This window comes from Mirounga leonina, unplaced genomic scaffold (assembly GCF_011800145.1).
Source record: "Mirounga leonina isolate KUSES-001 unplaced genomic scaffold, KU_Mleo_1.0 Mir_101595, whole genome shotgun sequence".
Classification (NCBI taxonomy): Eukaryota; Metazoa; Chordata; class Mammalia; order Carnivora; family Phocidae; genus Mirounga; species Mirounga leonina.
The window spans coordinates 2,712,753-2,740,407 of NW_023270158.1; the positions used below are offsets into that span (position 1 = coordinate 2,712,753).

Sequence of the window (27,655 nt, forward strand, 5' to 3'; positions counted from 1 at the left end):
TAAGAGAAGCCTTTATAAAATACTTTTTTTTTCTTTTTTAATTAGAGCGGGAGGGAGGACCTTAAGCAGGCTCCATGCCCAGCACAGAATTGGATGCAGGGCTCGATCTCACTACCCTAAGATCATGACCTGAGCTGAAATCAAGAGTCGGAAGCTTAGCTGACTGAGCCACCCAGGTGCCCAGATAGATACTTTTTTTTTTTTTAAGATTTTATTTATTTATTAGAGAGAGAGAGAGCGAGAGAGGGAACACAAGCAAGGGGAGTGTGAGAGGCAGAAGCAGGCTTCCCGCGGAGCAGGGAGCCAGATTCGGGGCTTGATCCCAGGACGCTGGGATCATGACCTGAGCCGAAGGCAGACACTTAACGACTGAGCCACCCAGGCGCCCCAATAGATACTATTTTAATAATGTTTTCAAAGTGGTTTTTAATTTTCTGAGATGATATCTTGGGCTTTCAGATTGAATATGTCAGATTAAATATATGCGTTTAGCTCTACTCCATCCACAAACCCCACTAAATGACAGTAAAGGAGTAAAAAGAAAAGGTATAAATTTGTAGTAACAAAAACAGCAGGCAACAGTAGCCAGGTGGTAAGGAAGACATTTTGATATTTCAGAACCCCCCAAACCTCAGGAATTCCAAAGGTGTGCCCCCCTAAAAACAGGGAAAATTGATAGGGTAGGCGACTAGAGGCCTCTCCCACAACTTACAACTGAAAAATCATCAATAAAGAGTGGTATAAGCATATGAGCTACAGAAGCAAACAGATAAAACTGCTAAAGGTTTAAAATGATGGCTCCAGGGGCGCCTGGGTGACTCAGTTGGTTGGGCAACTGCCTTCAGCTCAGGTCATGGTCCCAGGGTCCTGGAATCGAGCCCCATGTCAGGCTCCCTGCTCAGCGGGGAGCCTGCTTCTCCCTCTGACCTCCTCCCCTCTCTTACTGTTTCTATATCTCTCATATGAATAAATAAAATCTTTTAAAAAAAAAGTTTAAATTTTTTTTAAAAAATAAAAAATATAAAACGATGGCTCCTGGATAGATAAATAAATAAATAAAATGATGGCTCGTGGGAATTGGGGAAGGGCAAGTCAGGGGTCTGCTGTTCTGAAAGCCTTCATCATTTGACTTCTAAAATTTAGATTATAAAGAGAAGATTTTTTTTTTTTTTTAAGTTATTTTTGATGGGATGCCTGGGTGGCTCAGTGGGCTAAAGCGTCTGCCTTCGGCTCCAGTCATGGTCCCAGAGTCCTTGTTCGGCTCCCCCTGCTTGTGCACACTCACTCTCTCTCTCTCTGACAACAACAACAACAAAAGTTATTTTGGGGCGCCTGGGTGGCTCGGTTAAGCGACTGCCTTCGGCTCAGGTCACGATCCCAGGGTCCCGGGATCGAGCCCCGCATCGGGCTCCCCGCTCTGCGGGGAGTCTGCTTCTCCCTCTCCCCCTCCCCCTGCTGGTGTTCCCTCTCTCGCTATCTCTTTCTCTGTCAAATAAATAAATAAAATCTTTAAAAAAAAATTTTTTTTTGACCATGGTATGAGGGAAAAGGTATGCAAATACTGTAGATGAGAATGTAAAATAGTAAAACCTTTCTGAATGGCAATTGGGTAATATGGACCGAAATTTTAAATGTACAGAACATTTAGTTCAGCATTTTCGGTCTTGGAATTTTTCCTGAGGACTTGAGCAAGCACTGCTTTGATTATAAAACTAAAAATTGGAAACTACCTACATGTTCTACATTCGAATCTTCATTTAACAAGGGATGGCTCATCCATACAATGGAATGATATGTAAACATTTTAAGTGATGGATTTCACATGCATTAGATGCTCAAAAATGTAAAAGTCTGACAATAGCAATAGGTGAGCATGTCAAACAACTGGACTGTGGATATACTGATGGCGAGCGTGCACACTGGTTCACGGAGAAAGCAAAAATTGGCATCACTTAAAGGAAAATTTGAATATGCCCTTCTCTTTGACCAGGAATTCCTCTCCCAGGGAGTATAAAATGATAGAACTACTTATGAAGAAAATTACCATTTCTTAGTAAAATGGAAGATAAAAGGAAGGATATATCCAGTGTGATATGTGCAAAAATGTCCACAATAGCGTTCTAGTGGCCTCAGGTTGCACCCAACCCCAACGACCATCAACATAGAATGGAAATATATACCATAGTGAAAAGCAAAGAACATAAGTAAGAGCCACACACAAGAATGTGAATGAATCTCTGACTCTCACAAATAAAATGAGCAAAGAAAGTAAGATCCAAAAGAACAGAATGACTTCATCTACATAACCTTGAAACAGGTGGAAAATTAAAGCTATAAGCAGTAAAAAACTAAGACAACCGCCATGAAAATCAGATACCACCGAGCTAGAAAAAAATAACGGCCTTCTCACAATTTAGGAGAAAATGATAGAAAATCACAACTGCACAAAACCCGTTAGCTACAAGATCTACCACTCTACCCAAATATTAGCACTGCAGGTACAAGGGCTCAAAAAAGACCAATATTCAAGCTTGTTTCTTCTCCACAGAAATACTCAGTGAAAGTCAAAAGATCTGCACCATCTGAAGAGAAATGGGAGTAGAGCGTCCCCATTTGAGAATTGCCAAGGAACTGAGGGTGAAGCAAAGCCTGCAGCAGCTCTTTCAGTCATTTGGGTAAAGAAAAGTCTCATTCTTTGAAATAATAGCTTTAAAGGAAACCTTTGGCTTTTAACTTGAAAATATATTGCCTGCAGTGCACCATGGTAATGCAAATGAAAGCTGAGTCATCGCCCTGGAGATTAACGCTGTAGCTCCTGAGCTCAGCTGACGCCCGCCTGGCAGGGACTGGCTCCCTCCCTAGTCGGCCCGACCCTTAATTGCATCTGTTTTGTTCACGGAGGCTCTGAGTATGATTTCTCTGGGATAAAGGATTTTGTTGCCTGCCTAAGAAAATATCAGAGCTCTGTATTTGACACGAAAGAATGTTCACCATATAATGTTAGATGAAATATAAAAGGCAAATTACAAGAATCTATTTACCACGATTACATTTTTCTTCCCAAAAAATGCATGCGTGTGCGTACGTTGATCATGTATGTGCGTAGAAAAATGCTTACACCAAAATTATCCTTACGCCAAAATGTTAATGCTGGTTATATGCCTTTTTACAAGCGCTTTGTTTTTGTCTATGTTTTCAGAAATGTCTGTCTTTGACATATTAAGGCAAAATAAGAAAAATAAAGTGATTTCATAATAAGCAAAGAAAAAGAAATTAGGAAGAATAATAAACAGGAGAATAAGACAAAGAATCAGAGAAGCAAAAATGATTTTTTTAAATTTTTTTTAAAGATTTTATTTTTTATTTATTTGACAGAGAGAACACAGCGAGGGAGGGAACACAAGCACGGGGAATGGGAGAGGGAGAGGCAGGCTTCCTGTGGCGGAGCAGGACCAAGACCCTGGGATCATGACCTGAGCCGAAGGCAGACCCCTAACCATCTGAGCCACCCAGGCGCCCCGCAAAAATGATTTTTTAAGATTTGATCAAGATAAAAAAGCAGGCACAAATAATATTAGGAATTAGAAATGGGATACAATTAAAGATACAAAAGTGTGGCTGACACGGCTAGCTCTCTAACCAGTATCATTTTTCTCCTTTTTACTAACAAGGTATCTGTAGGGTCAGCAATGTGTTCAGTTTGTGGGAATAAAAATACATTTCCCAGGGGCGCCTGGGTGGCTCAGTTGGTTAAGCGGCTGCCTTCAGCTCAGGTCATGAGACTCAGGTCCTAGAATCGAGTCCAGTCCTGCCTTGGGCTCCCTGCCCAAGGGGTGTCTGCTTCTCCCTCTGCCCCTCCCCCTGGCTTGTGCTCTCTCTCACTCTCTCTTAAATAAATAAATAAAATCTTTTTTTTTTCTTTTAAAAAGTACATTTCTCAGTGTCCCTAGCCAGTGAGAATGGCCAATGAGAAGCAAGTAGAAGTCTTTGGGAGAACCCCCAGAAAAGCTGAGTCAACCTCATTCTTTCCTCCTTCCTACTCCCTGGAATATGGATGTGATGGCTGGAGCTGCAGGTACCTCCTTGAGACCAAGAAAGAAAAGTCAAAGAATTGCAGGGACCTTAACTTGGACAATTGAGGCTCTAAACCAGGGGTCAGCTAAGTATCCTTATGAATTAGTGGGTTTAAATATATCTGATGTGTGTCTATCCATCGCAGTTTTTATCTTTACTGATTTTTAAATTGTCTTATCTCAGTCCAGTAGGAGCTTCTTCAAGTAGACCCCTGAGATTTTGACTCAACTCTTTTTTTTTTTAAGATTTTATTTATTTATTTGACAGAGAGAGACACAGCGAGAGAGGGAACACAAGCAGCGGGAGTGGGAGAGGGAGAAGCAGGCTTCCTACGGCGGAGCAGGGAGCCCGATGCCGGGCTCGATTCCAGGACCCTGGGATCGTGACCTGAGCTGAAGGCAGACGCTTAACAACTGAGCCACCCAGGCGCCCCTCCAATGTGAATTATACTTTAAAAACTTATACATATATAAAACATTATGGTAAATGAAAGAAGTCAGACACAGAAGGTCACATATTGTATGATTGCATTTATATGAAATATTCAGAATGGGTAATCCATAGAGACAGAACAAAGATTGGTAGTTGGAGGAGAGAATGGGGAGAAATTGCTTAATGACTATAGGGTTTTATTTTGGAATTATGGCAATGTTCTGGAACTAGATAGAGGAGGTGATGGAACAACATTGCATATGTACCAAAGCCACCGAATTGTTCACTTTATTTTATTATTTTTTATTTTTTTGGGGGGGGGGAGAGACAGAGGGCGAGAGAGAGAGAGAGAATCTTAAGCAGACCCCACACCCAGCGTAGAGCCCAACGCAGGGCTCGATCTCATGACCCTGAGATCATGACCTGAGCCGAAATCAAGAGTTGACACTTAGCCACCCAGGTACCCCTGAACTGTTCATTTTAAAATGGCTAGTTTTGGGCACCTGGGTGGCTCAGTTGGTTAATCATCTGCCTTCGGCTCAGGTCATGATCCCAGGGCCCTGGGATGGAGCCTCACATCAGGCTCCCTGCTCAGTGGGGAGCCTGCTTCTCCCTCTCCCACTCCCCCTTCCCCCGGCTTGTGCTCTCTCTCTCTCTCTCAAATAAATAAATAAATAAAATCTTTAAATAAATAAATAGAATGGCTAATTTTATGTTATGTGAATTTTACCTCAATAAATTTAAAAATATGTTATTAGATATATTTTACGCATATTTTATAGCTAATATATGTATTACACATTATATATGTATTATATATCTAAAACATATCCTTGAGACGGTAGGGTAAATTTGCAAATGGACTGGATACTGGATGATATGAAAAAATTATTGTTAGAAATTTAGCATTGATAATGACACTGAATACATCCCTTGGCCATTTGGGCCACTCAGACCCCTGGGACACAACCCCCCCCCACCAAGTCTTCCCCATGATCCAGCCACTGACACCACTATAGCCCAGCTCAAGCTGAGGGCCTCCAGGACCCCAGTCAGCCAGAAGTTGACAACCTGTGCCCGTCATTAAGCTTTCCTCTCTGAGCTTTACATTTGCCCTCCCAGGTGCCCTGGTTCTCCTTGGCCGGGGACTCCCTGTTAGGCCCTGCCATTGGGAGGCGCTAGAGGGCAGGCTGGAGGGGAGAGAGGACTTGTTTCTGCGCTTTGTCCGCACAAATTTCACCTGGCTGTAATGAGTTTCAGGGGTAGCAGTTAATTCCCATTTGCAGCTTTCCCCCAGAACCAAGCTCATGGTGCCCCGAGAGACCCCAGCATCGACGCCCCCTCATCACAGGTCTGGTCCCCTCCTCCAGGCTGGTCAGCCTCAATAAGTCCAATTGCTCCTTTTTCCCCTCCAGTCCCAGGAGCAATTGCTGGAAACAGCTACCTTAGTGTTTCCTTTTTGCCAAAAGGCTCTTCAAAATATGGGCTAATCATTCTTCTCCTCTCCCCCCAACCCCTGGTTAATCATTCCTTATATTAAATTTTATCTGAAGTAAACGTCTCGTTGAAATCGGTATTCACCAAATTTGGTGAATGGGACTAATTGCAGCTGCCGACTCATAAGCTCAGCTGCAGATTTTTACCCAGACCTTTTTCCTTTGCCTTTAAATTTCCCTGACTCCCCTCCGTCGGAGGTGGATTTGAGGCTTACTCTCCTGTCTCCGTCGGTCGTTTGGCTGCCTCTTTCCTTGCTGCACGCTCATTGTCTCAGCGATTGGCTTTGTTGTGCATGGGGCAAGATGAGCTTGGGCTTGGTTACAAATTTGGCAAACCAGCCGGTTGCTGTTTGCCCGTGCTTCTTTGGGCCCCCAGCCGGTGACAGGAGTCTGGTCATAAGTCTAAGCAGCTGCCTACACTTTTTGTCCTAGGGACCGTCCCCAGGGCCCCACCCCGACTGGGCACTGCTGGCCTTCAGCGCCTACTTTAACTCTTGCCACAAGGAAACGGTTTGGGGGTTTGGTTTGGACCGACTTCTCTTCTTGGTGAGTACTTCGTGCGTGACAGCACATGAGCTTATTTCTTCCTCCCGTTTGGGTTGGCTCTCTTAGATTTCTTCCTCTCGTTTAGTTGCCTTCCCCCTGAAGGGTTTTGGTTCTCTTCGTCTCCTTTTCTTGAATGCTTAAAAAAAGGCTGGGGAGGAAGCCATTTGGTTCAGTCGGTGAAGCCCCAACTTTTGGGGAGGAATCAACAGAACCAAGGCTTACAGAGCGACTCTGGGCTTTGTCTGGTTTGCTTGTTGCTACGTCTTTTGCTGTCCTTGAATAAAACCAGCTAAGGTGTAATTGGGAAATGAGGATTTGATCCCCGCATGCGGCCCTTTGAGCTGTATTCTCCAAAATTGGGCAACCTTTTTTTTTTTTTTTTTTGCAACACTTCTTGGCTATGATATTCATTAGACCCTGGAGAAAAATAACCAATTAACAGACCCATAAATTATAATATCATCTTGCAATTAGGTTTTTTTTTTTTTTAAGATTTTATTTATTTGACAGAGAGAGAGACAGCGAGAGAGCGAACACAAGCAGGGGGAGTGAGAGAGGGAGAAGCAGGCTTACTGAGGAGCAGGAAGCCCGAAGCGGGGCTCAATCCCAGGACCCTGGGATCATGACCTGAGCCGAAGGCAGACGCTTAATGACTGAGCCACCCAGGCGCCCCTAGATTTGTTTTTTTCTTTTTAAGATTTTATTTATTTGACATTTTAATATTTTATTTATTTTTAAGATTTTATTTATAGCGAAAGCAGGAACACAAGTAGGGGGAGTGGGAGAGGGAGAAGCAGACTCCCACTGAGCAGGGAGCCCGATGCAGGGCTCCATCCCAGGACCCTGGGATCATGACCTTAGCCAAAGCCAGACGCTTAACGACTGAGCCACCCAGGCACCCCTGCAATTAGATTTTTTTGGTAAAAAGGAGCTCTTGAGAAATCGGTCCTTTAAGATTTTGTTTGCATCGGGCGCCTGGGTGGCTCAGTTGGTTAAGCGACTGCCTTCAGCTCAGGTCATGATCCCAGGGTCCTGGGATCGAGTCCCGCATCGGGCTCCCTGCTCTGCGGGGAGCCTGCTTCTCCCTCTCCCACTCCCCCTGCTTGTGTTCCCTCTCTCGCTGTGTCTCTCTCTGTCAAATAAATAAATAAATAATCTTAAAAAAAAAAAAGATTTTGTTTGCATCTTGTGTTTTTGTATGTGTGTCCATGTATGTTATAAATGTGAGCTATTTTCTTTACCTCCTGATGGCATTGCTAAAATTAATTTGTAAAAGAGCTCTATTCAGTTGGTTTAAAGGCAAGCACTTGTAAGAATTGGGCATTTTAAAACTCAGATGGAAACTAACCCAAATGTTCAAGTTTCCATGATCTTGGAAAATATTTGGCATTAAAGCTAATTTAAGGTGGTCAGTTTAATTACAATGGACATGTCTTTAGAATTATCAGCATTTAATGTAAAAGTTTGTGTTATTTCCATTGCAAAATTTGTCAGAAAAGGGAAAAAACTTAGAGCTTTGTCTAATGCTTCATGAAGTTTTATGGGTGATCTAAGACTGGAAATAATAAGGGTAACAACTCTGTATGCAAGGAAAGAGAGACTGGTTATTTAAACAGGGTAAAGTTAGAACAAAATCTGACTGTATAAAAGGAAAGTTGTAGAAGGCTTGTGAGAAGGAAGCCTTTGGTAAGGAATTTTGTACATGGTCAGGACTAAGATTATAGAGCATGAACATGGAAAAAAGTTTATTAGGGAGTAATCAACCCCTGGGAAAGAGAAGGGAAAGTAAAAGAGCAAAATGAGGCAGAAGTTGAACAGTAATAAAATATTAACAGAAGCCTTAGCTGATTCTGAGGAGTTCCAAAGTTGGATTACCCTTCAGAACCATCCTAATTTGGGGCAAAGGGGCTGGACTTCTATAACAACCATTGGACGTGACCACCTGGGAAGAGGGCACAGCCTTCCCAAGGCAGCTGTCTTCGGTCAAGGTTATCCCTGATGGCCTCAGAGTTGGGAATGGTTGGCAGCCTCCCCACAGCTGAGAGTCCTTCATTCCTAGTGGAGATGTTGGTCAGTATATCACAGCATCCACAGCAACTCTGATCCATGCAGTGTCCTGGATGTTCTTGTCAAAATAAGTTTATATCAACATGGGAGATGACAGGAAAAAGACTGCATAAAGTCTTTAAAAATTCATCATGTTGCAAGGCACCTGGGTGGCTCAGTTGATTAAGCATCCAACTCTTGATTTCTGCTCAGGTCAGGATCTTAGGGTCATGAGACTGAGTCCCACATCTTAAGCTTCTCTCCCCCCTCACTATCCCCTTCCCCCTTCCCCTTCATTCCCCCCTCCCACTGACCCTCCCCCTTGCTCTTGCATGTGTTCTCTGTCTCTCTTAAAGAAATAATAAAATAAGGGCGCCTGGGTGGCTTAGATGGTTAAGCGTCTGCCTTCGGCTCAGGTCATGATCTCAGGGTCCTGGGATCGAGTCCCGCATCGGGCTCCCTGCTCCTTGGGAGCCTGCTTCTCCCTCTGCCTCTCTCTCTCTCTCTTTCTCTCTGTCTCTCATGAATAAATAAATAAAATCTTTAAAAAAAAAAAAAGAAATAATAGGGGCACCTGGGTGGCTCAGTTGGTTAAGCAGCTGCCTTCAGCTCAGGTCATGATCCCAGGGTCCTGGGATCGAGCCCCGCATCGGGCTCCCTGCTCGGCGGGGAGCCTGCTTCTCCCTCTCCCTCTGTCTGCCTCTCTGCCTACTTGTTCTCTCTCTCTATCTCTCTGTCAAATAAATAAATAAAATCTTTAAAAAAAAAATTTAAAGACTTGATTGTTAAAAAACAAAGTCAAGTTTAAAAACCTTAAAAAAAAAAAAAGAAATAGTAAAATAAAAAAATATATTCATCTTGTTGGAGTAAGAGTTTTAATATCAAGTACATGGTATGAGCTTGGGATTTGGTTTTCTTCTGCTAAAATGACAGTTTTTTGAGATTATTGGTCTAAATGGTAAGCAAAGGTTTTTATCTTTACTCTGTCTAGAACAACAAAGTTTGTATGTTTTGTCTTTATTAGGTCTTTGATTAAACTAAGGTTTCCAATTTTCTCCCATTTTCTTGACTTGAAACCATTGAAAACTAAACCTGTCCTTTTTTCCAGAAGCCCTGCAAACTGAAGCTAGACAACTTGAAGTAAACTTCAAAAATCACCACACTGGCCCATGTTTGTCTGTTGCTGTATGGGCCACTCAGAAAGATCACCAGAACAAGTTTATTCCAGCCATCCTGATTTGGTGGATCTGCCATTGGAAATTCCAGACCTTAAGATAATCACGGATGGGAGCAGTTTTATGGATCAAGGACAACAAAGAGCTGGATGCAATGGTGACCCATCAGCTATTGTCCAATGCTGAGGACACCCCAAATTGTTTGATTGCTCAAGGGAATAATCAGGCAGACCAAGCCACTAAGCTGGTAACCCTTACAAAGACCATAAAACTCTTTATAATATAATGGCTTCGGTACTAGATGTAGACTTAATTAAATACCAGCCCCAATATTCCTGGAAGAGCCTCAGAAGAACTAAAGAATAGGGATTTGGATACCCCGCTGGCACTAAAGCCAGCTGGAAATATAATGAATCTTTATCCTGGAACATCTTATGGAAGAAATGGTTGGTTAGCCATATTCACCAAAGCATCCATTGTGGGTGAGATACTATTCTTCAATGGATCCAGAAGTATTTGGTGGGGCCCAATCTTCAGATAACTTTTCAAAAATAAGACCTTTGTAGTAGTAGTAGTAGTAGTAGTATATTTGGGCTAAAAATAATCCTAAGACTGGGACCCCATCAGTTCTAAAAGGTCTGTAACTTAGAGACCCTGAACTTGGAGAAGACTCTCAGGGATACTAGACCATAATGCCAAAAGCAGGTTGTTTTGTTTTTGTTTTTAAGTAATTTCTATGCCTGACATGGGGTTGAACTAATGACCTTGCAATCAAGACCTGAGCCAAGATCGAGAGACAGTGCTTAATCAAATGAGCCACCCAGGTGCCCGTGTGTGTGTGTGTGTGTGTGTGTGTGTGCGCGCGCGCTAAGAGATCCTAACCCATGAATATTTTATGTTTTTTACCATTGTCTTTATATACATAGTTTCCATTACCTTGAAAGTATATAATTAAAATTGAGACTTGGGGAAATCAGAACAAAATTCATGAATGCCTATACTTAAATATGCAATATATGTATGGAATATTTGAGTTTTTGAAATGCATGTACTCTCCCAATATTCCATACGTGACAAGAACTTTGGGTGTATCCTCTTCCTGCTGGAGTTGGCTCCCCAGTGTGTGCCAATCTAATCATACCCTCCATGGCCTGCCATCAATATGCCTGAACAATCTGGGTATGAAGTAAAATCATTTTCTAAATCTTTTTCTTTTTTTTTTTAAGATTTTATTTATTTGACAGAGACACAGCGAGAGAGGGAACACAAACAGGGGGAGTGGGAGAGGGAGAAGCAGGCTTCCTGAGGAGCAGGGAGCCCAATGCGGGGCTCGATCCCAGGACCCTGGGATCATGACCTGAGCCGAAGGCAGACGCTTAACGACTGAGACTCCCAGGCGCCCCATCATTTTGTAAATCTTTTAGCGTCTGCCAGAAATGTGGAAGTGTATAGCAAATACTAAACTTGGCCAAATTCCTATAAGGACTTTAATCAGGGTTAGCTCAGAAGGATGGTATTGGGTAATCAAATTAAACAATAAGCTCTCTGTTCTATGAAAAGGCAAATACTCCTACAACTACCTACAACCCCAATAGTATCCAACAAACATGAAATTTAACTCTTGATGAAATAATACTCCTGGCTGCTTTAAAGGTTAGTAGGAGCTTTTCTTTCTTTGAAAATACTGAGGTGGACTAGTCAAACTAGCATGGTTAATTTAATTCCCATTGACCCTTCAAGACACAGCTCAGATGTTACCTTAAACCTTCCTTAAATCTTTCTACCACCAGAAGAAAATAGTCCTCAAGAAGTTACTTTGCAATACCTATACCCTAGGAATTATGTTGTTTATGCATGTCACTGCCCATTACTGGCCTGGGTGCCCTTATTCTAAATCGTCGTATGCCCAGTGTCTAATATAGTGCTCAGAATGTAGTAGGTGCTCAAATGTTTAATTGATGAATGAAAATTTTCTATTGCCACCAAGTTTATCCTGGGGTGATCTTGGTCCTGTGGCTGGCTGAGGTCTTCTCAGTGTAGCTGGGGGCTGTTGCTACCAGGAAACTCTCTAAGAGGTTGCACAAAGGAATATCACCTTGGGGAATTGAGGGTTTGGCTTTCATCTGTACAGGTTCAGAAAAATGATTACTTTTATCTATTCAGAGGCTCTTCATAATAAGTATTTGGAGCTTTCTGAGTGTTATATTCTGTGAGGCAGTGGTAATACAAGAGTTTAATGGAGACTGTCCTTGCCCTCACTTCATTTACCACCTGGTTGAGGGAAAGAGTCAATTCAACAAACCTTTACACTGAAGAGTGGGACTGGCTGGGGATGAGAAGTACAAAATGCTAGGGATGGATAACATGGTACACCTAAGATACTCTGGGCACCAGAGGGGCTTCCTGGAGGGACCCTCAGGATATGTTCTCTCCAAAACAGCCCTTGGGCCTGATTTACAAAGTCAAAATGTCCCTTTATTAACAATAAGCAATGGAAGTAGTTCACTGGATGGAAAGGTACACATATCTACATTCTCTCTCTCTAGTCAGATTCACATTAGGAGCCAGATTATAATGGTAAGATTGTTTGGTAAGAAAACAATTTTCCCTGCTCAAAGGCATTAGGATGATGGGGCCTCCATCCCTACACTAGGAATTAGGCTTGTGAATAGGGCCATTATTTTTGAAGTTCTCTTTTTTGGAACAAAATTCTCTCTCCCCCAGACATTGCATGGATGGCTTTGTCAGCCAGGTTTCCCTGACTCTCCCTTTTCTAGGTTTCTGCTCTTCTAATAGAAACACTGCTTCTTTAGATTTGTCAATACCTTTGAACATATTATAAGGTATGGTTGGGGAAGAAAAATTTTCCTCTATTCTTCAACATTCTTCTAGCTAGTCTGAGAATCAAATTGACAAAGGACAGATTAACGGGAGAAAATAAAATTTAATTATGTATATATGAGGGATCCACACAGACATGAGAGTCCAAAGACAGGCAAAATGAAGTATAAAGGACCTCCTGAACTAAGAAGAGGGTAGGGGTCTGGGACTTCAAAGGGAAGGAAAGCGACTTTCATGAAGATGAAAAAGTAAATGTTTGCTGGGCCACTCAAACAACGAGACACAAAGAGGAATTTGATCAAACAGGCTTGCTGGGTTCCTTCTTGTCTACCATACCTAGTTCATAGTCTAATATAGTTATTTATGGTGCTAGCTCTCAGAGCAGGTCCTCCATATTCGTTTAGGTAGTTAGGGGGAAGTTCCAGGTTTCTTCCTGAGTGTTCATGGGCATTGGTTATTTTCAGCTTGAAATAATCTGCATACTAACGTGGCACATTTTGGAGGAGCCTGCCCTTGGCCCTTACAGTTTGATGAGGTCTGTAATTTACTGTCAGCAAGAAGTGTAGTAGTAGTAGCAGCCTGTGTGTGTGTGTGTGTGTGTGTGTGTTGCATTAAATTAAGGGCTGGCAATGACTCTACTCGGGACTTTACACACCAAGGGTGGTCAGCTATATTAATCAGGGAGTCCATATTCCATATTACAGCTACAAATGGTTCTGTCAGCCATAGCTCAATCAAACCAGCAGCTTTGCTAAGTAGCAGAATGAAGGTTAGAAATTGGTTTTCATTGGTGGAATTAGCAGTTTTTAGCTAGTATGACAGGTGAGAGAAATGGGCTCGAATTGGTAAAATCAATGATACTCAAGACATGCGTTGTTTAGAATATGTGAGACTTCTCACCCTTGCATCGACAGGGCATAAGAACCTAGCAAGCTGGAAGCCTGTTCCCTTAGGGATAATACTATAGGCTAAAACTCTAAATGGCTCTGTGTCCAGCTATGAACTCTGAGAGTTCCAGCTCCCCAATAATGGTTATGAGGCCAACAGAATCCTCTCTCTGTGATTGTGGTGAGTCTACTTTGAGTGCCTTGCATTTCCTGCAAAATGATTGTCAGAGCACGTGAAACAACAGAGAGCTGGGACATCACTGAACTTAATATTCATAAAAACTGTTTTGTGCCTCAGATACATGGCTGCTTAATAAACATCTGAATAAATGGGCCCATATTCAGGTTATTTGCAGAGCCCTTAGGGAGCCTGGGGAGAATACTCCCTACCCAACGAGGAGGAACTGTTTATCTTGGGACCTTCACCTTCTTGGCAGGCACAGCTCTTAACAGATGACAATTCCTTGAGCAAATGTGAGAATAATTAATGAAGACAGAACATGGGGTGCCTTTTCAAGACTCACGAAATAAAAAAAAATGATAGCCCTCGCAAACCTAAAATATAACCCTAACAATGGATCCCAGCAGAGATAAGCAAAGTGCTTTATAGAGCTTTGGACTAAGTCTTGACAGAGACCTCTTTGAAGACATTTATGACAAAAATCTAAACAAAGAATGGGTATATAAAAAAAATCAGGTTAGTCTGACCCAAGGAAAAAGAGAATGATCCAAGACCTAGAGGACAAGGCAGAAACTATTCTTTCTCTGACCAGTGTTGGAAACTGTGCATCACTTCTGTTATGCTATATTCCTTAGAAGCCAACCACTAAGGCTGACCCATACCCTAGAGGAGGGGAATCATACTCCACCTTTTGGAGGAAGGAGCATCAGCGAACTTGTGGACAGATTTTAAAACCACCATTGCCTACATTAAAGATGTTATAGGACCTCTAAAATTCATATTTCTCTCAGGAGCAGTAATAGCTATGTTTCTCTTGAGCAACCACTTTATTATTTTACAGTATTGTGAATCACTCTGTAAATTGTGTTTTCCTCTTTTCTCAGCTGTCAAGAAGCACAAAATAAAAATTTGGTTCACCTCCAGCTTGTGTACAAGACCTCAAGGCATGTGTTTTATGGATTCAGCTCACCCATGACTTCATCTTATTTTTCCCATCCTTCTTTCATATTCACTTTCTCCTCATTCCCGCCCATATATACATAGGAATGAATGAATAGCATGATATAGATCTTTCACCCTACATACACACATATACCCAAATCCCTTTGGAAATAAGACCATGTATAAATAAAATAAATACAATTATTTTTCATCTTTTAAGATCTGACATCACTTACATAGTTCTTTTGTTTTTGTAATAAAGATAACTACTGACTTTTTTCCATACATAATTAAACAACACAGAAAATCATGAAGTAAAAATACTCCCAAATCTCACCACCCAGGGAAACACATTATTAACATTTTGATTAATATCCTTCTACGTATCTCTTTATAAACAAACGGGCAATTCTATATAAATGGCTTTTTTTTAATTGAAGTATCATTGACCCACAATGTTATATCAGTTTCAGGTGTACAACACAGTGGTTTGACAACAACACTATACAGTATGCTGTGCTCACTGCAAGTGTAGCTCCCATCTGTCACCATACGAGGCTATTACAGTATCATTGACTATAGTCCCTATGCTGTACCTTTTATCTCTGTGACTTATTCATTCCCTGACCAGAAGCCTTTATCTCCCACTCTCCTTCACCCCTTTTGTCCATCCCCTACCCCCTCCCAAATGGATTTTTTTTTTTTAAGTAGGCTCTACACCCAACATGGGACTTGAATTCACAACCCAGAGACCAAGAGACACATGCTCTACCGACTGAGCCAGGCAGGTGCCCCTGGAATTTTTTCTTTTAAAGCTCACCATGCTATGTATGTTTTCTAGGTCAAATTAAAACAATGTTTATCATTCTTAGTAATTGCATGGTGTTCAATTGTGCCATTATTTAACTACTGTGCATTTTGACACTCAGCTCCCTGAACAGGTTAGAAAAAGCATTACCCCTACATTTATTATGCATCTTGCTGGGAATTTTACCTTTAAGAAGGTGAAGCATGGGGCACCTGGGTGGCTCAGTCGGTTGGGCAGCTGCCTTCAGCTCAGGTCATGATCCCAGGGTCCCGGAATCAAGCCCCGCATTGGGCTCCCCGCTCAGCGAGGAGTCTGCTTCTCCTTCTGACCCTCCCCGCTCTTGTATTCTCTCTCTCTCAAATAAACGAATAAAATCTTAAAAAAAAAAAAAAAAGGTGAGGCATGGTGGCCGAGACCATCAACTTTATATAGAATCTGGCTATGGGTTCATTATCTACTGCTCTAGTTTTGAAATCTCAAAGCTGGACTGAGGTGTGCTGCCCATGAGATAAAATACTGCTACTTTCCCCAAATTTACAGAAATAATTAAAATTGATAGATGGAATTTCCACAATATTGAAATTTACTCTCATGTATATTATTACATTTTTAGCATCTGCTACCACTGTCTTGTATTCAACTTTAATAAAAAATGGTAAAGAAGTCACGCAAAATTTCATAATGAGTTATTTAATATATCAGAATTTCATGAGGGTCCGTGACTTTCAGAGGCTCGTCATTAGAGATCTGGTTCCATCAGATGGAAACGGAATATTCCTGAGCAAAACTGTACCCCGGCCCCAATCCTGTCAAGAAAAAAGAAATCGATTCAGCAAACCTAATTTGTTTTAAAATTTCAGTAACGAGGAACACTACATCAAAAACTAATGATGTGGGCGCCTGGGTGGCTCAGTTGGTTAAGCGACAGCCTTCGGCTCAGGTCATGATCCTGGAGTCCCGGGATCGAGTCCCGCATCGGGCTCCCGGCTCGGCGGGGAGCCTGCTTCTCCCTCTGACCCTCCTCCCTCTCATGCTCTCTGTCTCTCATTCTCTCTCTCGCAAATAAATAAATAAAAAAAAATCTTAAAAAAAAAAACCCCAAAAACTAATGATGTATGGTGATTAACATAACATAATAAAAAAAAAATTTCAGCAACGAAAGGACTAGCGGAGAAAACAGGATACATTCAACATGTATTAAGCGCCGACTAAGTGTGGAGAGCTGTGCTAGAAGACCGGGCGATTCAGCCAAGGTGAATAGGACGCAGCCCCCACCCCGCAGGAGCTCAGGACAAGTAAATGGTGCTGAGAGCTCTGGTGGATGATTAGGACTCGGGACAGGTGTCCCAGCCAGAAATTCTGAAAGCCATTACATCTCTGCCGCCTTGAAAGTCATGATTTCCCCTTATCCCTAATCATTTGGGCTCAATTCCGAAGAGGAGCAACAGAAACAAAAACACAACAACATGTCCCCACTCCTGCTCCCTCCCAAACACTGGAATATTTCTAAACTTTTCCCTCAGGATAATTAAGAGTACCTTCCGGTACTGGTACATCGCTTCCAGAAAACTACAAGTCCCAATAGGCTGCACGCGCAACCCAGGGGACACTCCCCGTTTCAGAACGCCGCCTTACGCTCCAATCCTGAGCTGGGCCGGTGAGCCGTGGCCGCGCAGCCTGCTGGGACTTGTGGTCCGCTTCAGATTTCTTTTTCCCTGTCTGCGCAGACTCGCGCGGCCTGTGTTCGCCCTTCGGCCCCGCAGAAGCCCAGCCCAGACTTCAATGTTCCCCACCCACATCCCGCTCCATCCCCTCGGGGGGCCAACCTCCTCCGGTCACGTGGGAAGCCGTTCATGCGGCGATTGGCCGTGGGGGTTCAGGGGCGGGGCGCGGGGGCCCTGAAAGATTCCGTGCCCCTTGTCGGGCCGCTTGTTTGGCTGCTGCCGTCACCTCATGGCGACGCGGGTAGAGGAGGCAGCGCGGGGAAGAGGCGGCGGCGCCGAAGAGGCTATTGAGGCCGGACGGGGCGGACGGCGACGCAGCCCGCGGCAAAAGGTCAGTCTGGGAGGAGTCCGCGTTGTTGTACGGCCGGGGGAATACCCAGGCGAGATTTTTCGGGGTACACATCTTCACTCTCTCCGGTTACCTTTAGCCACGGGACGAACATCCGGCCTTTTTCCTTCCCGGGGGTGACGACAGTGGGAGCAGGTGGGGGAGGATTTGGGACTGGGATCGATGGGGTAGGAGGGAGCGAAGGTTGGGGTTTTGGGGCGCGCGGCAGAGGTGGGGAGAGGGCAGGGGGCGCAGCCTGGTGTGAGGGGGAAGGGGTGCGAGGCGGGGGCGCGCCAGGTGTGACAGCCACGTGCGGCCGGCGCCAAGGAACCCCGGGCGCCAGGTGTTCCTTCTCCTAGCCCCCGCCCTCGGCGTGCTCTCCGTGCTCCCGGTGCTCTCCGTGCTTCTAGTGCCCCCGGCGCCGGGCGCCGCCGTCGGAGAGCTACCTGGGTCAGGGACTGGCCCTCCTCTTGCCGGGCAGGTGCGCAGGGCGCGCTGCGGGGTGCGCCCGGGCGGCGCGGGCGAGGCTGTTGCGCAGTAAGATAACCGCGCGGGAGCCGGGGTTGCACTGCGCCCCCCTTCCCCCGCCCCCCTGCGCTCCCCGCCACTGCGCGGGCGGGCGAACGCCGCGGGGCTGGAGGGGCCATTCGGCTCCCGGGCCCCAGGGCTCGTCTCTGGGCACCACTGGCCTGACTACACGTGGGACCGGCAATGGGAAGACGATGCTGGTGCACTTGGGTCCCGCAGGGTTGGGGGCAGCATCGCATGATAGCCGGTCTTCCCATTTAGCCCTCCCTCCCCTTTCTTGCTTTCTTTATTTACCCTCCTTTCCTTTCTTTTTTTTGGGTGAGCGGAAACTTGAGCGCCTCCCCCACCCTGGCCTTTGGTCTCTCTCAATCTGGGAGACAGGCTGGACCGTTCCCCTTGCCTTACTTGACTCACGTCAAGGAGTTTTCAGTGTCTCCCTGGATACAGGAAAATCGAGACCTTCTGAATGGGAGAATTCCACTTGTTCTGGAGTCAGTGGGTGGAGTTCGAAAAAGATTGCACAACAAATGGGGTACAGGGCTTTCAGGGCCCAAGAATGGAAATCCGCGGGGAAAGGCGCTGGAAAGGTGGGAACCCCGTCTCTTTTTCCTTACAGTGGAACTTATTGAAACGTTCAACTTGTTGGACGGCCTGCTTGATCACTCCGGTATTTAATATTACTTAATTATGCATTTGAATACTCTCAAAAATCACTCCTGTGTGAAATTACGAAATAATATTTTTCTTATGAGATTTATGAGCTTGAAAAAGGAGAACAAAGGTTTGGTTTACATCTGAGCAAAGTGTCAAGAATTGGCTTTTAGGGGCTTTTTTTTTTTTTTTTTAAGATTTTATTTATTTGACAGAGAGAGACACAGCGAGAGAGGGAACACAAGCAGGGGGAGTGGGAGAGGGAGAAGCAGGCCCCCTGCGGAGCAGGGAGCTAGGGGCCTGTTTCTAAGATCGGGTATTTTCATATCTCCCTGCATAAGGGTGTTACTACTATTCAGTTACCTCTCCTTCTTTCTTTGTACTCTAAAATAAAGATCCAGTACTTGAAGGACTGAAAAAGAAGCTGTGGACCGAATGTACTCTAGAGTTTCAAAACTGTCACTTTGGACACTTATTTATTCCCTGAGGGTGGGGAGCCAATCTCAGTGTTTGATTTCATAGATCCCCCAGGGGAGGACTCTGATAGAAAGCCATTGCAATTGAGGACATAAGTTCCCGTTTATGTCACTAGGATAAGGACCAAAAGTCTGAATTAGGAACTGAGGTTTAATCAACTAGCATTTTAAACGACTGAGATAAGAGGTAGTGACCCTTTGAGGCAGCACTCTGGGTAACAGGTGGATATGAATAGTCATATGTGTCTGTACTGTCTCAGTTTTGTTTTATCTCCTGTACCTTTTTTCTTTGCTCATGTTTTTCTGGGCATCTTTTTTCCTTTTGATTTTCAATTGACTATGACCTGGAATTGAAATACATGGTTAAATATTAGTTTTTGAATTTTCATTTTAAAAAATTGGGTGACTATCTTGTGTCTGCAAAACGCACTTATTTCTTTATGACCCCTAATTTTTTTATTTCCTCTGGGTTACCAACTTGAAAGAATATTCCGAATTCTAACTTGACTTGTACTGTATTTTTTCAGGAAGCAGAAATGATGTTTAACTAATTGGAATGTTTTGAAAATATTGAGGGAATTAAAGAAGAGTGACTGTTTAGTCACTGACTTAAAGGGAAAAACAACTGGAGATGGGCTTTATTGGCTCCTAATTGTTTGAACCATCTACTTAGTCATTCTTTGCCAGCTCAGTTAATTGTGGCATTGTTTCATAACTACATCCATTTGAATGGTCTCTTAAGGTAACTCTTCTTCTAAGGTTAATATTATAGTACATTTCTTTTTTTATTTTTAAGATTTTATTTATTGGGCGCCTGGGTGGCTCAGTTGGTTAAGCGACTGCCTTCGGCTCAGGTCATGATCCTGGAGTCCCAGGATCGAGTCCCGCATCGGGCTCCCTGCTTGGCAGGGAGCCTGCTTCTCCCTCTGACCCTCCCCCCTCTCATGTGCTCTCTGTCTCTCTCATTCTCTCTGTCTCAGATAAATAAATAAAATCTTTAAAAAAAAAAAAGATTTTATTTATTTATTAGAGAGAGCACGTGAGCAGGGGGGAAGGGTAGAGGGAGAAGCAGACTCCCTGCTGAGCAAGGAGCCCAACGTGGGGCTCGATCCCAGGACCCCGGGATCACGACCTGAGCCGAAGGCAGACGCTTAACCGACTGAGCCCTTTTAGTACATTTCTAAGGGTCTCTTGAATTGTCTAAAACTGTGCTGATATGATAGCCACTAGCTGCATGTGGCTGTTTAAATGTTAATTTAAATTAAATAAGGGGCGCCTGGGTGGCTCAGTCAGTTAAGCGTCTGCCTTCGGCTGGGGGCCGAGCCCCACATCAGGCTTCCCCGCTCAGCCCTTCTGCCCTCTGCCTTTCACCCTACTTCTGCTCTCTCTAGCTCTCTCTCTTTCTCTCTCTCTCAAATAAATAAATAAAATCTTAAAAAAATAATAAAAATAAACATTCCATTCTCTCTCATACTAGCCACATTTCAAGTGTTCAGTAGCCAAGGTGGCTAGTGGCTACTGTGTTAGAGAAGATCCAAAATATTTCCATCATTGCATAAAATTCTGTTGGACAACATTGGTCTAAAAGGATGGGATATACATTGTCAGGTATTCCAGGCATTTTTTAGAACACCAAGGTCATGGGGCGCGTGGGTGGCTCAGTCGTTAGGCGTCTGCCTTTGGCTCAGGTCATGATCCCAGAGTCCTGGGATCCAGCCCCACATCGGGTGCCCCGCTCAGCGAGGAGCCTGCTTCTCCCTCCCTCTCCCTCTGCCTGCCGCTCCCTCTGCTTGTGCTCTCTCCCTCTCTCTCTGTCAAATAAATAAATAAAATCTTAAAAAAAAAAAAAAGTCATTACTCTGTAAATTTCTGTGTAGAGTTTGTTTTAGGAGATTGAATTTTTAAAAAAATTAATAGACACTGGTTTTTGAGCAGTTTTAGGTTACAGAAAAATTGAGCATCAATTACAGAGTTCCCATATATTCCCTCACACACATCGTTTCTCCTATTATTTATATCTTCCATTAGTGTGGTGCATTTGTTAGAATTGATGAGCCAGTATTGATACATTGCCATTAACAAAAGTCCGTAATTTGCATTGGGGTTCATTCTTGGTGTTTTACATTTTAAGAGTTTTGACAAATGTATAGTGACCTGCATCCACCATTACAGTTCCTACGGAATAGTTTTCACTGCCCTGAAAATCCCCTATTTATCCCTCCTTCCATTCCCCTGAACCATTGGTAGCCACTGATCTTTTTACTATCTGTATTGTTTTGCCTTTTCCAGAATGTCTAAGGTAGGTTTGTTTTGGTTTTTAATAATAGATTTTTGATGGGGAATGTTAAAAATGATTGAACCTACTGTTAAACTTATTTATAGGGGCGCCTGGGTGGCTCAGTCTCGGTTGGGCATCTGCCTTCGGCTCGGGTCATGATCACCGGGTCCTGGGATGGAATCCCATATTGGGCTCCCTGCTCAGTGGGGAGCCTGCTTCTCCCTCTCCTACTCTCCCTGCTCGTGCTCTCTCTCTTGCTATCTCTGTCGCTATCTCTGTCTCTCTCTCAAACAAATAAACTCTTAAAAAAAAAAAAAAACAACTTATTTTTAGGTCAGTAAACCATTTGGAAGGATAAAGATACGTAACCAAGGCTCAGATTAACAAAATCTTACATTTACATCGTGCCCCATAATTTTTACAGCATATTTGCACTTTTGTTGGCTATTTATTTTTTATTTTTTAAAAGATTTTATTTATCTGACAGAGAGAGGGAACACAAGCAGGGGGAGTGGGGGAGGGAGAAGCAGGCCTCCTGCTGAGCAGGGGGCCCGATGCGGGGCTGGATCCCAGGACCCTGGGATGGTGACCTGAGCCAAAGGTGAGCTGCCAGGTGCCCTTTTGTTAACTCTTTAGCATCACTGGATGCTATGGAGAAGTCTGGAGGAATTATCATTGCCCTCATTTACAGATGACAAACTGCTCAGCAAGGTCAAGTGATTTGCCCAAGGGGTGAAGCCAAGTCTAAAAACCAATACCCTTTCATCTAGACTATGGTAATAAGTAGTATACTAGTGGGTGAATAGTATGGATTTTGGAGTCAAGACTCTTGGCTCTCTGCCACTTGCTTTACTAGCTGTGCAACCTTGGGTGAGTTTCTCAATCTTTCTGAACCTCAGTTGCATCATCTGTAAAGTGGCGATGATGCTAACACCTACCACATAGGATTGTTGTGAAGAATAAGAGTTGATGAGAAGCGTTCAGCACAGTGCCAGGCATGTAGAATTTTACTTGATCTGGTAGGGAGAATATATGAAAAATCCATTTCTCTTGCTTTTAGGGTGCTATTAATTTTGTAAATCTATCTACCAAGCCTTTGTAGTTTTCTCTCTTCCCAGAATCTCTCTATGATAGGTAAAATGAGAAGTCCAGTCAGGATGTGGCAAGAGTATGGGGTAGGAAGAAACCATTTCATTATCTTGTTTTTCTCCCCATTTGTGGATTTGAATCTCCACTCTTCTGGCACAGAGACTAAATAATAAAGTGACCTTCTCTTTACAACATTGTTGTCTATTTTCAAACTTTGGTCAATTTCATTTTCAAGGGGAACCAAAGAGGCAAAGCAGTAATGAGAGTAGACCAGATATATAGCACATTCCTTTAGTAATTCCATGTTTTTAGATCATAATATGCCATATTTATATGCTATATTACTGGAAGGTGGTTTGTATGTTATGTGTGTCATTTATGTTGTTTTTGACTAGAGAAGTGTTTTTTTTTTTTTTTTTTAAGATTTTATTTATTTGACAGAGAGAGACACAGCGAGAGAGGGAACACAAGCAGGGGGAGTGGGAGAGGGAGAAGCAGGCTTCCCGCGGAGCAGGGAGCCTGATGTGGGGCTCCATCCCAGGACCCTGGGATCATGACCTGAGCTGAAGGCAGACGCTTAACAGCTGAGCCACCCAGGCGCCTCTAGAGAAGTGGTTTTTCTTTTGTTTTTTTTGTTTGTTTGTCTTTGTGTTGTTTTGTTTTTGTTTTTAAGTAGGCTCCATGTCCAGCGTGGAGCCCAGAGTGGGACTTGAACTCACGACCCTGAGATCAAGACCTGAGCTGATAGGAAGAGTTGGACACTTAACTGACTGAGCCACCCAGGCGCCCCAAGAAGTTTTTTTTTTTTTTGTAACTGAAGTATAGTTGACACGTAAGGTTACATTAGTTTTGGGTATACAACATAGTGATTCAACAAGTCTATACAATGTGGTGAATTATGCATTTACCACAAGTGTAGCTACCATCTGTCACCATATAGTGCTGTTACAATACCTTTGACTATATTCCCTGTGCTGTACCTTTTATTCCTGTGGCTTATTCATTCTATAACTGGAAGCCTGTACCTGTCACTCCCCTTCACCCATTTTGCCCATCCTCCCACCACCTTCCCCTCTGACAGCCATCAGTTCTCTATTTATGGGTCTGTTTGTTCTTTTTGTTTATTTGTTCTGGTTTTTTAAGATTCCACATACAAATGAAGTCATGGTATTTGTCTTTCTCTGACTTTTCTTACCATAGTGCCCTCTAGGTTCATCCAGTTGACTAGAGAAGTTTTATGTAGGAATGTATATGTCAAATCTAGATGCCATAAAACCAGGTGTGTGTGATTTGCTTGTATATGGGATTCTTTACAGAAGGATTCACTATAATAGATTTTTTAATAATATGCTGTTCACATTTTACACTTTACAGAGAGCTCTCTTTCAAAGGAAAGAAATTTGAGACCTCTCTGTTTCCTGCAATGTGCTAAGCACTTAAAATGTGCTTCCATTCTAATATCTACTTACCTTTGCAGAGTAGGTGATCTTCCCAGGTGGATAGATACGACATCTGAGTCTGAGTCAAATAACAGAAAACTTGCTTAAATGACATAGCTCAGAGTTGATGAAGTTGGCCTAGAGTTGATACATAATTGTGCAACCGATGTACCCTACTGCATGGACAGTTTCTGCTTACCTAGGAAATTTTAATCTAATATCCCAAAGAAATTCCTTTGCCTTTTCCTCCCCTACTCTCCCCCTTCCCCCTCCTTCAGTTCCTTTTGGTTTGGTTCTAATCTGCTTATCAGTAACTTTTAGTTAATATAACAGATGTGACTATTTTAAATGTATAAAATAATGTACAAGTTTAATGTAGTATTAACACTGAGAATTAGCTATGTTTAAATTTTTCCCAAGTGGAGCATTTCCAGAAGAAAATAAAAATGGGTCAGGTGACCCTTTAAGGATTTGAACCCTGAGAGTATATTTTTATGATTCAATTCATTTCCTAGTTGAAACTCTCTTGGTACTTAGAACTACTTAAATTTTATTACTTGATGGAAAGGACATATAAAATAACCAGTGTTGTCCTCCTGTGCTATCAAAATAATTTCCTTAGCATTTATTGCTCAGGGTGTTGATTTGCATTCTGTGTTACCTTTCCAAAATATCCCCCAGAACGACCCCCATTATCCCCCATTTCACGCTCTGTAGTCTGCCATACTACAGCACTTCTCCACTTTTTTTCTTTCCCTACTTTCAGAAAGGTCAGTGTAGAATGGTTTGGCAAGGAAGATGTGCCAGTAGCTTAGAAGCACATTTTGCTAAGTGTTTTATGATTTGGGCCATATTAAAAGTCAGAATATAGGCATTTTGCATAATTTGCAAATGCATCCTTATTCAGATATTATTATAACAGTTTTGCATGCTACAGTTTATTTTGATTATATCTAATCTTACAACTCTAGAAGGTAGATAATGTGTATCCCTAGTTTACAGATAAGAAAACTGAGAGGTTGACCTCCCTCATGGCTGCATAGGAGGCAGTAAGTGGTATGTTTGAAGGTCAGACTTTTTGGGTTCCAAAAGTTGTCACCCATGTGCCATATGTCTTGTGCTCTCTTAACACATTTCTTTTTTTTTTTTTTTTTTTTTTAAAGATTTTATTTATTTGACAGAGAGAGACACAGCGAGAGAGGGAACACAAGCAGGGGGAGTGGGAGAGGGAGAAGCAGGCTTCCTGCTGAGCAGGGAGCCCAATGCGGGGCTCGATCCCAGGACCCTGGGACCATGACCTGAGCCGAAGGCAGACGCTTAACGACTGAGCCACCCAGGCGCCCCAACACATTTCTTGAGAATAGTGAATAAAAACATGCTCCTTGTTGAATGTAAGCTAAACTCGGTGGTGGGTCAAAAGAGTAATCATTTTTTGTTAAATGAGAAGAAATTGTGAAGGGTGGGTTGGATCACTGGGGGTATAGAAAAGCTATTATGATCTGGGAAGTTTTGAGGGGAATTTGGACCCTTACAGGTTTCATTCCTTTTGTTTCACTGAGGCTTTACGTCAACCTTAAGGTAAATGATTTAGGAGGTATGCTGTACTTTAACTCTCTGCAAAAGTACCTCCAAGTGTAATTTGGATAAATTGAAAGAGGGTTTAGAGGGACCTTTTTGTAAAAACCTGTCTTAAAGTCCACACAACACAGTGTTAACAAAGAGCTAAAGTGGTCTGGGTAAGTAGGACAAGGAAAAAGAGAAAGCTTGATGTTCAGAGGTACATCATGGTTGGTCCACGTGGAGCTGGTGAAGTGTGACTTCATAAAATTGGGACGGGTTTGGGCGCCTGGGTGGCTCAGTTGGTTAAGCGACTGCCTTCGGCTCAGGTCATGATCCTGGAGTCCCGGGATCGAGTCCCGCATCGGGCTCACTGCTCAGCAGGGAGTCTGCTTCTCCCTCTGACCTTCCTCCTTCTCATGTTCTCTGTCTCTCATTCTCTCTCTCTCAAATAAATAAATAAAATCTTAAAAAAAAAAAAAATAGGACGGGTTGTTCCATTTAGGTAACCCATAAAAGTAGAAGACCACTTTGCATCTTTTTTTTTTTTTTTAAAGATTTTATTTATTTGACAGAGAGACCGCAAGAGAGGGAACACAAGCAGGGGGGAGTGGGAGAGGGAGAAGCAGGCCTCCCACCGAGCAGGGGGCCTGATGCGGGCCTTGATCCCAGGACCCTGGGATCATGACCTGAGCCGAAGGCAGTCGCTTAACGACTGAGCCACCCAGGCACCCTGAAGACCATTTTACATCTCAGGAGTCTGTGGCTTGAAGATACTGTGTGACCCAGGCCCTGCCCCTCTGCAAAATAGGTCAGGCCCAAGCATATTTCAGCAGCTTTGGGCATTGAAATTTTGGGGTTTCCTGATATTTTTGCTGCCTAGATAGGTATTTAGGCTAATGCTGCAGGTATCTTTCAGTTTGCAGATTATCATTGAATTACAGTTTTAGAGCTAGAAATGATTCTGCAAGTCATGGAGTCCAGCACCCTTTATTTTTATAAAATAGTCAGAAATTAAATGCGAAATCTAATGCCATCATCCTTGTTTTAAAAGGCAAATGATGTGCATAGTCTAATACAGATGTTAGCACCTACCACAGATGTTAGTAGTGTCTATTTACTACTACAAGAGAGATCATAAGGCTAAAGAAACTGAGTCCCAACTAGACCTTTTCCGGACCTCTTTGCTCATTTCTTGGCTTCTTCACCAGTGGGGGAAATCCGGTTCCCTCATCCTAACTTCAGTGCTGGTTTCCCTCTTTTTTCCTCATTTACCTATTAATGCCTCTGTGTGCTCCTGTGCTCAAAACATATTGCGACAGATCGTTGGCAGCCTTTTGCTGCCAAAAGTTAGGAGTTGGGACAACTCCTAGAACTTATTGCCTCCAGTTTATATCCCTCCTCAGAACTCTGTCATTGCTCTGGTTTTACTCATGTATTAATTTATGTTTTTGGTTAACAGCTTTATTGAGGTATAATTCACATACCATACAATTCACCCACTTAAAGTGTACAGTTCAGTGGTTTTTAGTGTACTCAGAGTTTCGTGACCACCACCACATTTATTTTTAACATAACCTTGGAAGTACGTATTCTCTGGAATGATACAGAGAAAGCTAAGAATTCAGTCTCTGCTTTCCAAGCCCTTATGTTCATGACCGAGGACAAACTACTTTAAATTATATCAGTGAGACGGTTTGTTCATCATTCCTGCCTATAAGGTAGTTCTGAGGATTAAATGAGGAAGTATATCAAGTACTGTTGGAGAGGCTTCTGAATGAACCAGAGGAAATGGCACTTCTGGCTCCGTCTTTGTACTTGGTACCAGGGCCGTATTCCCTAGAGATGGCTTGGTTAAGGGTACCAAGATAAGGAACCCTCTCAGACCATGGTTTGAGTGTGTTGGCCTTCTAGTGTCTCTGTTCCTGTTCCACCACAACCAGGACAGCAGTTCTGAAACATTTTGGTTTCAGGATCTTTTTGCATAATTTTTAACTATGTTTTTGTGGGTTATATCTAATATTTCCCATATTAGAAATTAAAACAAATTTTAAATTATTCATTTAAAATGAACTCGTACTAATTATCTATTGCTGTGTAACAAATCACCCCAAAACTTAGTGCTTGAAACAACGTTTATGATCTCACTCTTTCTAT

The 27,655-nt window shown here is 43.0% G+C and overlaps 1 protein-coding gene and 1 long non-coding RNA gene across 4 annotated transcripts in view; both read left to right on the forward strand.

The window, feature by feature from the left end:
- The first annotated feature begins 1,471 nt into the window (after positions 1-1,471).
- On the forward strand, positions 1,472-11,029 carry LOC118007121. The gene is made up of 3 exons (XR_004678271.1): positions 1,472-2,675; positions 6,435-6,548; positions 9,703-11,029. It is a non-coding gene; the product is annotated as an uncharacterized LOC118007121 (long non-coding RNA).
- Positions 11,030-17,336: 6,307 nt separating this feature from the next.
- TXLNG (taxilin gamma) overlaps positions 17,337-27,655 on the forward strand; it is a 66,141-nt gene continuing 55,822 nt past the window's right edge. For 2 of the 3 annotated variants that reach the window (XM_035000218.1, XM_035000235.1), the window contains exon 1: positions 18,110-18,675. In XM_035000218.1, the coding sequence (XP_034856109.1) occupies positions 18,475-18,675 (201 nt within the window). In that variant the 5' untranslated portion in view covers positions 18,110-18,474. Of the gene's footprint in view, positions 17,484-18,109; positions 18,676-27,655 lie in introns of those variants that run through there. The other variant, XM_035000226.1, reaches the window with a different exon arrangement.